Source organism: Phoca vitulina, unplaced genomic scaffold (genome assembly GCF_004348235.1).
Source record: "Phoca vitulina isolate PV1807 unplaced genomic scaffold, GSC_HSeal_1.0 scaffold19, whole genome shotgun sequence".
NCBI classification, from domain to species: Eukaryota; Metazoa; Chordata; class Mammalia; order Carnivora; family Phocidae; genus Phoca; species Phoca vitulina.
The window spans coordinates 17219104-17231388 of record NW_022589722.1 but is presented as its reverse complement, the minus strand read 5'-3'; the positions used below and the strand labels follow the sequence as shown (position 1 = coordinate 17231388).

At 43.4% G+C, this 12285-nt stretch overlaps 1 protein-coding gene across 2 annotated transcripts in view; it reads left to right on the top strand.

Moving 5' to 3' along the window:
* The window catches only part of GLT8D2 (glycosyltransferase 8 domain containing 2), a 38521-nt gene that overhangs the window by 23219 nt on the left and 3017 nt on the right, over positions 1–12285 (top strand). For both annotated transcript variants that reach the window (XM_032416883.1, XM_032416882.1), the window contains 6 exons: positions 1217–1388; positions 6727–6844; positions 8066–8150; positions 8766–8878; positions 10957–11123; positions 12091–12203. In XM_032416883.1, coding sequence (XP_032272774.1) covers positions 1217–1388; positions 6727–6844; positions 8066–8150; positions 8766–8878; positions 10957–11123; positions 12091–12203 — 768 coding nt within the window. The remainder of the gene's footprint in view (positions 1–1216; positions 1389–6726; positions 6845–8065; positions 8151–8765; positions 8879–10956; positions 11124–12090; positions 12204–12285) is intronic.

Below are 12285 nucleotides of genomic sequence, written 5' to 3'. Positions count from 1 at the left end.
TTTGTATTATTTTCCCCCTTAACATTGTATTATGAGCATTCTCTCATGTCAGTAAAGATACTGTGGAAACAAACTTAGTCTCGTGGTGGACATGTCCAATGTGGTGGCCAGCCTGTGAAGAGACGCAGGAGGAGAAGCAGTAGACCCTTCCATGTTCCTTAAGTTATACAAAGCACAGGTCCTGGTAGTTAGTTTAATCTATATTTGTTGGATTAAATATCAGCTAGAACTACTCTGCATCTGAGTGGTATTTTGCAAAAAGTATCTGTAAAGGGAGAGCGAGCTTTAAGTAAAAACCAGAAGGGCATCTGATTGTGGGTACTCTACATACTGATAATTATTATCCTTCATCCTGGAAAACCATATTGTGGTGCCAGAATACGATGTTACGTCACCAGTATTTTATACCACAGCCACAGCTCAAGAGAACAATCAATTACTCATCCTGTACATTAGTCATGCTCTTCCATGTACCTCCTTTCTCTTGCTGTCAAATTTTCAGACACCTGACTAGAGGGTGGATAAGAGAAGGAAGATCACAAGCAGTAGATTTCATAGCAGCACAGGCAGGGTAAATATCCCAGTTTAGGAAAGAGTTGAGGAGCTGAGGAACTGTCGAATCGAATGAGGCTTTCAGTTCTTCACATATTTTTCAACTGTGTATCTGTGTTAGGCTATCTGATTGGCTTCTGTAAGAGAGTGCCAAAATAATAGCGCTGAAGCAAAACAGAGGTTTATTTTCTCTCTCAAGGTAAAAGTGTGATGTGTCCTTCCTTTCTACAGTCATCCAGATCAAGATTCCTTCTCTCCTAGGGTCTTGGTGTCCTCCACAAGTAGCTTCCGTCTTGGGGCCCAAGGTGGCTGCCCTGAGTCCTGTCATCATATCCCCATTCCAGACAATGGGAAGGGGAAAGGAAGAGGGGAGGCCAGCACATCGCTTTCAAAGGCAAACCCAGTGGTCGCACACATACCTGCACTAACCTCCCACTGGTCAGAACCTGATCACGCAGACTTGCGAGGGAGTCTGAGAATCGTGGTTGGCTGTGTGCCAGCTAAAATTCCAGTGTTTCTTCCCAAGAGAGGAAGAGACTGGGTGTTGGAGAACAGCTGGCAGTCTCTTCTACACTATGCTGTCTTCCCCAGGAGTGTGGAAGACACCTGGCCCTACTGTGAAATTCCTTCATGTTCTCAGAGACACTGATTTTGATGTTTCCAGACGATGACTCCGAGCCTCCTGAGGAAATGGAGGAGGAGATTCCTGTGGTGATTTGTGCCGCGGCGGGGAGAATTGGTGCCACCATGGCTGCCATCAACAGCATCTACAGCAACACGGATGCCAACATTCTGTTCTACGTCGTTGGACTCCGGAACACTCTGTCTCGAATCCGGTAATTTGTGCACTATAGACTTTGGAGTTTTCTACTTTTTTTTTTTCATCTTTCTTATCTTTCCTTAAATGGATTTCCCTATGTTTTGGGTTTGATACATGTCATTTGAATTAATGAGAGGATGACCTGAGGTTTACCTGGTGACCTGACGAATGTGTTGCCTCGCTAAGGAAGTTGCAGCAAAGCCTCATTAATCTGGTTGGGCAAGGCATCGTTCTGCCGAAGTGAATTGTCTAATGAACCAAAGAATTGCAGTCCTTAAGTAGGTTATGTGGAAGTCTTTCTTTCTAAAATGGTTTCTCTTTTCTTTGCTTTCTTAACCCGGAAGGATAGTAATATAGTATCATTTTAATATGACCCAGAATCATCACTAATTATAATTTTTTAAAGAATTTATTTATTTATTTGAGATAGAGTGAGAAAGAGAGAGAGCAAGCAAAAGCAGGGGGGAGGGGCAGAGGGAGAGGGAGAAGCAGGCTCCCCTCTGAGCAGGGAGATGGACGCTGAGCTTGATCCCAGAACCCTGGGATCATGACCTGAGCCAAAGGCGGATGCCTAACTGACTGAGCCACCCAGGCACCCCATTATTATAATTTTTTTTTTTTAAGATTTTTTTATTTCTTTATTTGACAGACAGAGAGAGACACAGCGAGAGAGGGAACACAAGCAGGGGGAGCGGGAGAGGGAGAAGCAGGCTTCCCGCGGAGCAGGGAGCCCGATGCGGGGCTTGATCCCAGGACCCTGGGATCATGACCTGAGCCGAAGGCAGACGCTTAACGACCGAGCCACCCAGGCGCCGCCATTATTATAATTTTTGAACTGCAAAGCAATGTTTCCTATCACACAACACACTAAAAAAATAAGTTGGAAATGGATTTAGAAGAAATAAACAGAAAATCAAATTTTAAAGTATTATAAAAATGTGAGATAATTATATAATTTTGTTACGGAAAATGACTCTGTGAGCCCCAAAACCATAAGGAAAAAAATGAACAGATTTTACTGCATAACATTTAAAAACTTATTTATTTATTTAATTTTTTAAAAGAACCCAGGTGTTGGAATTAACAGACAAGGACTTTATTTATTTATTTTAAAGATTGCATTAATTTATTTATTGAGAGAGAGAGAGAGCACATGAACTGGGGGAGGGGCAGAGGGAGAAGGAGAAACGGACTCCCTGCTGAGCAGGGAGCCAGAAGAGGGCCTCGATCTGGGATCATGACCTGAGCTGAAGGCAGATGCTTAACTGACTGAGCCACCCAGGTGCCCCTAAACACTTTTAAATGATGAAAAATACTGTAAGTGAAATTAATCATACAATAAACGAGGCAAAATATTTTCAACATGTATTATAGATGAAGGATTACTATCCAAAGTATAAAAAGAATTCTCACAAAAAATTTTTAAACATATAAACATCTAGTAGAAAAATAGAAATACAAACAAATAGAATACAAACAAATAATTCATAGAAGAAAAAATACAAATGGTTAACAAACATGAAAAGGTATTCTGTGTTACTCACAGGGAAATGCAAATTAAAATGACAATGACATATAATTTTGCACTCATCGAGATGGTAAAAAATTAAATAGGACAACAATATCCAGTGCAAGAAAATGGACATGCTCATTCTTTATTTAAACAATGTACACTTTGTAAATTGGTAAAGCATTTTGAAAGAGCAATATGGCAATGTCTAATAAAATTTGATATGCATAGAACTGCTGCAGCACTGTGGGAGATAGTATGGAGGTTCCTCAAAAAGTTAGAAATAAAATTACCCTACAATCCAGGAATTGCACTAGTGGGTATTTACCCCCAAAATACAAAAACACTAACTCAATGTGATACATGCACTCCTACATTTATAGTAGCCTTATTTACAATAGCCAAATCAAGGAAGCAGCCCAAGTGTCCTTGGATAGATGAATGGATAAAGAAGATGTGGTATGTATATACAATGGAGTATTATTCAGCCATAAAAAAGAATGGCATCTTGCCATTTGCAATGATGTGGATGGAGCTCGATTGTATTATGCTAAGTGAAATAAGTCAGTCAGAGAAAGACAAATACCATATGATCTCACTCATATGTGGAATGTAAGAAACAAAAAAAATGAGCAAAGGAAAAAAGAGAGAGAGACAAACCAAGAAACAGACTCTTAACTATAGAGAACAAACTGCTGGTTCCCAGAGGGGAGGTGGGTGAGGGGATGGGTGAAACAGGAGATGGGGATTAAGGAGTGCACTTGTCATGATGAACACCGGATGTTGTATGAAAGTGTTGAATCGCTATATTGTACACCTGAAAATAATATTACACTGTATGTTAACTAACTGGAATTTAAATTTTAAAAAAATGTTGTATGCATATATAATTTGACTCACCATACCATTTCCACTACTAGGAATCTGTTACAGCAATTCTAATACATACTACCAAAATATAGGTACAACAGTGTTAATTTCAGCATTATATGAAATAGCAAAAAAATTGCTAACTGCTTAAATGTCCATCAATAGAAGAATATTGAAATGAACTATGGAATATGATCCAGCTATTAAAAGAGAAAGAAGGCCATGTGGGTATACTGACAAAGAAGATCTTCGAGGCATATTGTTAAGTGGAAGATGCACATTGCCATACATCTTATATGGTATAATCCATTTTACGAATGTCTTATCCATTCAGGCTGCTATAACAGAAAGCCCCAGACTGGGTGGCTTATAAAAATAGAAATGTATTTCTTTCAGTTCTGGAGGCTGTGAAGCTCAAGATCTAGGCCCCAGCCAATTCCATGTCTGGTAAGGGCCTGCTTGCTGGTTCATAGAGGGCTGCATTTTTGTTGTGTCCTCCCATGGTGGAAGGGGTATGAGATTTCATTGGGGTCTCTTTCATAAGGGCACTAATCCCGTTCATGAGGGCTCCACCCTCAGGACCTGATCACCTTCTGAAGGCCACACCTCCAAATGCCATCACACTGGGGATTAGATTTCAACATATGAATTTGGGGATGGGGGACAAAAACATTCAGTTTATAGCTTTAAAAATAATAATAAAAAAAACAGGGGCACCTGGCTGGCTCGGTTGGTAGAGCATGCGACTCTTGATCTCAGGGTTGTGAGCTTGAGCCCCACATTGGGTGTAGAGATTAATTAAAAATAAAATCTTAAGAAAAAAAAGGGGTGCCTGGGTGGCTCAGTTGGTTAAGCGTCTGCCTTTGGCTCAGGTCATGATCCCAGGGTCCTGGGATCGAGCCTCATGTGGGACTGTCTGTTCAGTGGGGAGCCTGCTTTCCCTCTCCGTCTGCCTGCCATATCCCTGCTTGTGCTCTCTCTGTCAAATAAATAAATAAAATCTTTTTTAAAAATCTTAAAAACAACCCAAACTATAAATGTGTACATGTACGTATATGTGTTTCTGTAAAGAAGAAGACCTAAAAGATCTCCATCTGTTAACAGTGGCCACCTCTGGGGAGGATGGAGGGACTGGGGAGAGCAGTGATGAAGGGAAGTTCAAGGTATTTCAAGTGTTATTTCCATTATTCGGAAGGAGAATGGGGCGCCCGGGTGGCTCAGTCAGTTAAGTGTCTGCCTTCAGCTCAGGTCATGATCCCAGGGTCCTGGGATCACCCCGTGTTGGGTTCCTTGCTCAGCAGGAAGCCTGCTTCTTCCTCTTCCTCTGCCCCTCCCCCCGTTTGTGCTCTCTCTCACTTGTTCTCTCCCTCAAATAAATAAATAAAATTTAAAAAAAAAAGGAAGAATTTATTTTTCTTCAGTTTATTTATTTATCTTAGTAATCTCTACCCCCAATGTGGGGCTTGAACTCATGACCCCAAGATGAAGAGTTGTATGCTCTTCCAACTGAGCTAGCCAGGCTCTCAGAGAATGTATTTATGTATGACTTTGACAATTAGATTTTTAAGTCCTAGCATTATTAGGAGGTACTGAGGTATGGAAGACACTTGCTCCTAATCTAAATGGTCCTTGGCTCCTGTGGGTTTTGAGGGCTTATGTTTATGTTCTAGATTTTCTCTCTCATTTCTCACTCTTCTTATCATTTATTATTGGAGATTGTTCCCTTAGCCTACTGTTAACAGCCCTGTAATTATCCGTGGGTATGAAAACCAGATAGCCAAACCCCAAAGGATAGCGTGTGTAGTATGTTCTGAGCAAGGGTTTGTATTTGAACAAAAGGCATGAGCTCCAGGGCTGAGCAGGAACTGTCTCCCAGCTCTTGGTTGTGTAGTCCGCTACCCCCCTGTTTTAAATAATTAAAAACAAAAAACCCTCTTTTCATTGAAGTATAATACAAAAACGGAATATTGCCTAAATCCTGTGTACAGCTTAGTGAGTCATCACAAAGTAAACATACCCATGTAACAACCACCACCCCGATGTGGGATGGTCAGTCTTTTTAACTTTGCCATTCAGACGGGTGTCCAAGGCTATCTCACTGTGGTTTAACTTGAGATCCTTTTATTTCTAATGAGTTTGAGCACTGTTTTCCCCACATTTCTTGGCCACTTAGATGTGCATGCATGAGTCTCTTGCCATTGTTGACATGATTTCTACCCCCCTCCGGATTTATTGAGCTATAATTAACATATAACGTTGTGTAAATGACAGGCTTTTATGGTTCAGATTTTGCAGATCTCAATGTTATTCAGAAGATCAACTCTTTTGTTGATTTTTGAGCAACAACAAACGCTTTAGTCACTGACAATCGTATTTTGAGATCATTTCTACCAAGAATTGTATTATGGATTGGATAAAAGATAGTCATACATTGTGTAAGACTGAGAGAACATGAGGGCAGAGGGTGGGGACAAGGAGGAGGGGAAGGTGGGAAGCGAGGACAGGTGGGGAACAGTGAGAGACAGAGACTGAGAGACGAGGATAACTTCAAATCATCCTTGGCGTCCAAACAGCAGAGTAAGAATTCTTCCCTCGAGTAGAAGATTCAGAATGTCCTGCTTCATAACTTGATAAATCTGTTAGCCCATGGCAGGAACATTTTTGTTTTTCCAGTTTCCTGTGGAGATTATGAGGATCTGGGGAGATATTTGGTTATTACTATTTTGCTTCATTTCCTTTGCAGAGTTATGCAAATTAAAGGAAAAAAAGAGGAAAGATTTGAGGCCAGACCAGATAGAGAAAAAAAAATCAGAAGGATTTATAGACTAAACTCTAAGGTTTACACATTTTATTTTTAACTTTCTAAGGAGGCAACAGATTGACTCTGAAGCCATAGGCAAAGTGAAGAAAGGTTGGAGGTGTATACTAGAGCTTTCTTTTTGTGTGTGTGTGTGTGTTTTTGTCATCTCTTTAGAAAATGGATCGAACATTCTAAACTAAGGGAAATAAACTTTAAAGTCGTGGAATTCAACCCTATAGTCCTCAAAGGGAAGATCAGACCAGATTCATCGAGGCCTGAACTGCTCCAGCCTGTGAGTAGGAAACACCCACGTGCTGGGGACAGTCTTTGGTGAGGCCCTTGCTCAGTGTGGAGCACTGGCCACTGGGATGCGGATGGAATATTTCTGAAGCAGTGTTAGCTCTCCACCAAGCTCTGCTTATTTATAATTTATAAGCCACCTGCTCCAGAAGGATTTAAAATGGTTTACATAAATATAATGAAGCTATTAAAGAAGAAATGAAGCATAAGAAAATGTGGGATGCATTTCTGTGTATGAATATGCCTGTAGGGGGTGGGGGTAGGGGCCAAATAGTGAGGCCTGGAAAAAATATTCCCAAGCCACAGGCTGTTGTGTGTACTGCAATTGGACATTAAATTTAGCTGAGTATCCCAGTAGCTAAGGAAAAACAGTAGCATGGTTGATTATATACCTCAGAGGATCAACTAAGATATTTGCAGGAGACATCCACTGTTTTCCCTAGCATTGGGAATCTTAAGGTATTTTACTGCAAGCGTTCTTACAAAAGGGACTCTTTCTTGCATAAAGAGTAGGGTTGATGGCGGGTTCACAGAAAATGTAGCCACCCTCTACATATAGCTGTTACTGAAATCCATCCTCGAAAATGTACTGAATTCTGAGCCCTTCGATGACATGATCTTTTCCCAATTCCTTATATTTATTATCAGAGCGTGAGCTGAGATGGGATTTTGGATTAAGTGGTGCGGCTAATCAAACTGTTTGACTCCCACCCTCGGCTCCTGCTTGTCTGACTTTTCTCTGGTCCAAGGAGCTAAGAGGTTGAACTTGCGGCTGGGACGCCTCTGTGCCCGTGTGCGTGTGCGTGTGCGTGAGCGTGTGCGTGCGTGTGCGTGCGTGCGTGGGGCTGATTGAGTTGACAGCAGTCAAATCACCAGTGTAGAGGAGAGCAGGCAGTTAGTGGCCTGAGAGACTGCCCAGGAAGGGAGCCTGTGACCCCCGCTGTAGCGGCTCACAGAGGGGAAGGCGTCCCGTCTCCGTGTGGGCAGCTGGGGGTTCGGACCAGGAGGGCGCTGATCTGCCAGCGCTGGTTGCGGCCCCGGGCCCCCGTCCCTGGGCACCGGGACGCGGCCGTGAGGCATCTCCGCGGCCTGTCGTATCTTGCTCGGCACCCGGAGCTGAGCTGAGGCCAAGGTCAGAGCCACCCCTCCGGCGCTGGAAGACGCGGAGCCACAAGCCTCTTCCCCACCATCGCTTCTTTTGTTGTTTTAACAGCTGAACTTTGTTCGATTTTATCTCCCTCTGCTTATCCATCGACATGAGAAAGTCATCTATTTGGACGATGACGTCATTGTGCAAGGTATACTCGCTGACTGCCAAGAACACTCGGAAAAGGAGCAGCTGATGAGTAGAACGACTTCCCTTCTTCATTTTCCAAATAGCTAAGCGCCCAGTGATTTTGACTTGTGTATTCAAGTCGGGAGAATAGCAGTGTTGTAAGTGTGGGAATAGTTTGAAAACAGGGGTGGATTCTCACTTCCCTGGACAGTCCAGCTGACCTTCTGAGAGCCACGCTGTCAAAGTCAGCAATAAATAACCTAGTAGCCTTCCCTTTCTCTGCATCCCTAGAATGTAGGGCAATAAAGTCTCCCTGATGACATTCTGAGAAGTGAGCTAAGTTTGGGTGTTTCAGTGTTGCTTTCTGTCTCCCACGTTCAAATAAGATGAGCACAGGTGTGGAAGCTACATGGCAACAGAAGTAAAGAAATCCGCCCAGTGCCGATCCGAGCTTACCATCAAGTGGCTTTCTGAACGGAGACAAGCTAGGTTATTAAGTCAATCACCAGGCCACTTGAAATTGGGATCACATACTTTTCCTCCATAGCAAAGTCGGGGACTGTTTGACATTCTAAGGCTCTATCTGGCTCTAAAACAAATGCTATAATATTTTAACTCCTGGTGTTTCTAAATTCAGGTGATATCCAAGAACTCTATGACACCACCTTGGCCCTGGGCCATGCGGCAGCTTTCTCGGGTGACTGCGATTTGCCCTCGGCTCAGGACATGAACAGATTTGTGGGGCTGCAGGTGGGCTCGCTGCTCGGAGGTCCTGCCTTCGCCCTGCTGCTCTCCTCCCTTCCCTTCCCCACAGCTCGCGATAATCTAACCTGGGAGAACCCTGCCCGGGAGGGGCCTGGCTGCCCGCTCCACCCCAGCTCTGTGCGTACCAAGGCTGGGGCAAGATAACCCTGCAAGTCCCGCTCTCCTTGTCTGAAACACGGCAACATTAGTACCTGTTTTGTTCTGTTTTTGTGAGCCGCGATGAGATAACATGATGCCCAAGTTCCAGCCTGCAGTAATGCTCCAGAAGGGACCCTTGTTCTGTAGGTGGCTGGAACCACACTCTCTGTCCGAGATGGGGGTTTACTATAAGAGACTCCCTGAACTTTGGGTTCTGTTTTCAGAGTTGTGATCATCGCTTTCCCCCATCCCCTTTCAATAGAGGAAAATACTGATTTTCCTCAAGGGTAAAGAGCTCCTTACCCTGGAGCAAATGAGGAAAGTTGAACCTATATGGAATACTGAAGCCAAAAGGATGGCTTTAAAATACAAGGTGGTGTTAAGAATCAAATGCTGTTCTCCAAAAAAAAGTTCCAGGAAATAATTTTATATGTGTGACAATAGAGATGTTACACACTTTGAGGCGTCGGCTTTCAGGCCACCCCTGACTCTGTCAAAAGCTCGGCTCTGTCACTTAGTATGTTTGTAACCCTGGGCCAGTTACTTACCAATCATCTTCTCCCTCAGTTGTTCCACAGAGGAAGAGTACTTCCCTTGTAGAGTTATTGTGAGAATTAAATTAGTTAATCCATGGGAAGGGACTGCGTGCAATTGATGGGGTAATGTGTGCAAAGTTCCCAGAACTGCCTGGTGCCCAGAATTTGCTCAAGTGTTTCCATTATTTCCCTGTTACCTTTGAGCATCACACCGAGGTGTGTTAGGACAGCCCGTGCAGGTGAAACAGTATGTCCTGCCTCATGTCACTCCCATTCAGCAACTCCCTGTGTGCCTGACACTGTTTTAGGTACCAGTGAGACAGTAAACAAAACTCAAATTCCTGCCTTTGTGGAGCTTACATTTTGGTGGGAAGAGACAGTCAGTAAACAAAGTATTTAACAGAGGATCAGGGTGCAGGGCGGGCTGTTCGTTAAATTGGGTGATCAGGGAAGGCTCCCCTGAGGTGGTGTCGCTGAGCCTGCACCTGAAAGAACTGAGGGAACCACCTGAGCAGATATCTAGGGGAAAAACAGTCCAAGGAGAGGTAATGGCAAGTTCAAAGGCCCTGAGGCTGGAGTGTGTCTTTCTTGTATGGAAGGAACAAGGAGATCAGTGTGGCGGAGGAAAGCGGGGCGAGAACAGACGTTAGAAAGGTAATGGCAGTCAGGGCAGAGGGCACAGGGTGTGGCAGCCCATTGTAGGAACCCGGGCTTTTACTGTGAGATGGGAAGCCACTGGAGAGGCTTTGAGCAGATGAGTGACAGAGACAGAGTGGAGTTGAAAAGGGTGGAAGCAGGAACAGTTTAGGAGGAGCTTGCAGAAATCCTGTGAGTGGTAATGACAGCCTGGACCGGGAAGGTAGCCGTGTAGACAGTGTAGTTTGGAAGACGAGACCAACAGGATTTGCTGACGGATTTGGATGAAAAGTGAATGAGAAGGAACCACGGAGGACCTAACGACCCTGGGTTTTTTGCCTAAGTATCTGGAAGAATAGAATTGCCAGTAACTGAGGTGGAGCAGATTGTCGGGAAGCAGGTTTGGGACAGGACTGGGATCCGTGTTTGGATGTAAGGGGAGCTGCCTTGTTAAGCCTCCAGGAGACAGAGTTGGCAGATGTGGCAGGAGTTGGGAATCCAGAGACGTCGGGGCCGGCTACGCGGATAGCATTTCGAGCTATGAGACTGGATAAAGCTGTCAAGGGAGTTAGTGCTAGAGACAGGAACAGGTGCTGGAGGAGAGGCTGGGGAAGGGAGAAAACCAGCCGGGGACGCTAGGAAGTGGCTGGGCACACAGCAGGAAACACAGAAATACTGCATGGTGGTTTCAGGAAAATGACTATTTTTCAGAAACAAAAGATCTGTTCAAAAGCGTATCCCGTTCCTTTCTAGAATACATACATGGGCTATCTGGACTACCGGAAGAAGACTATAAAAGACCTTGGCATAAGCCCCAGCACTTGCTCTTTCAACCCGGGTGTGATTGTGGTCAACATGACGGAATGGAAGCACCAGCGCATCACCAAACAACTGGAGAAGTGGATGCAAAAAAATGTGGAGTATGTGTAAACCTCTCTACCATTTTCCATGCTTCCAGGCGACAGAATTATTCAATTAATTTTCTATGCATAACTCAGGTTAGAAATATTTCACAGACATCTTAGATCAGATTTTCTTACAGAGGCACTGATGAGAAAGAATGGGGACAACAGATGAAAATCTAGTCTCAGATGGTATGTCAGCAGAAGCGAGATCCTGCAGAATCTTATTATGCAAACATTTTTCTAATGAATTAATAATGTAATTTTAAGTCTTCTCCTAGAAGCCTAGTGAACCTTCTCCACTGAAAATCATTTATCTCAGTTGGGTATCTCCTTCTTACATAGATTCGTTTTTAAGAATGATTTTATAAACTCAACTTTGTTTTTGAAGGTTGAATTTTTAAAAATGTATCATTTTTCATTATCGAAGTTTTAAAATAGAGAAAAAAAAACCCTCTAACACAACCACTATTACCATGTCGTTGTATTTCCTGTCCATCTTTTTTATCTGGGTATTTTAAATACCATAATAACCTTGAATTTGTAAGTAGTTATTCTACATAATGTAGGATCAGAATTTGATCTTCTGTATTTGCCATAAAAAAGGCTGAAAATTAAGCCCCACATTGGGCTCCCTGCTCCGTGGGAAGCCTGCTTCTCCCTCTCCCACTCCCTTTGTTTGTGTTCCCCTCTCTCGCTATGTCTCTCTGTCAAATAAATAAATAAAATCTTAAAAAAAAAAGGCTGAAAATTAAAATGGCAAAATGCTATGCTGTAGTCTAGACAAATTACATGGGAATTCATGGTATTCTTACAATCTTGTGTAAGTCTGACAATTTTCAAAATAAAAAGTTGGGGGAAAATGAAAAACTAGTCTTACTATATAGTGGGAGACTGTCTTACATCTTTCAAAATTAGTAAATTCTACTTTATCTGAGTCTCTGCGGCTCGAGGCCAAATGTTGCTCTTCTATTCCATTTCTTAGGGAAAATCTCTACAGCAGCTCCCTGGGAGGAGGGGTAGCCACCTCCCCAATGCTGATTGTGTTTCATGGGAAATACTCCGCAATCAACCCCCTGTGGCACATAAGGCACCTGGGTGAGTATTTTAGGGAGACAACACAAATGTGCATCTTACAGGTCTGTGAGCACCGGGGGGGGGGGGGGGGGGGGGGGGGGGG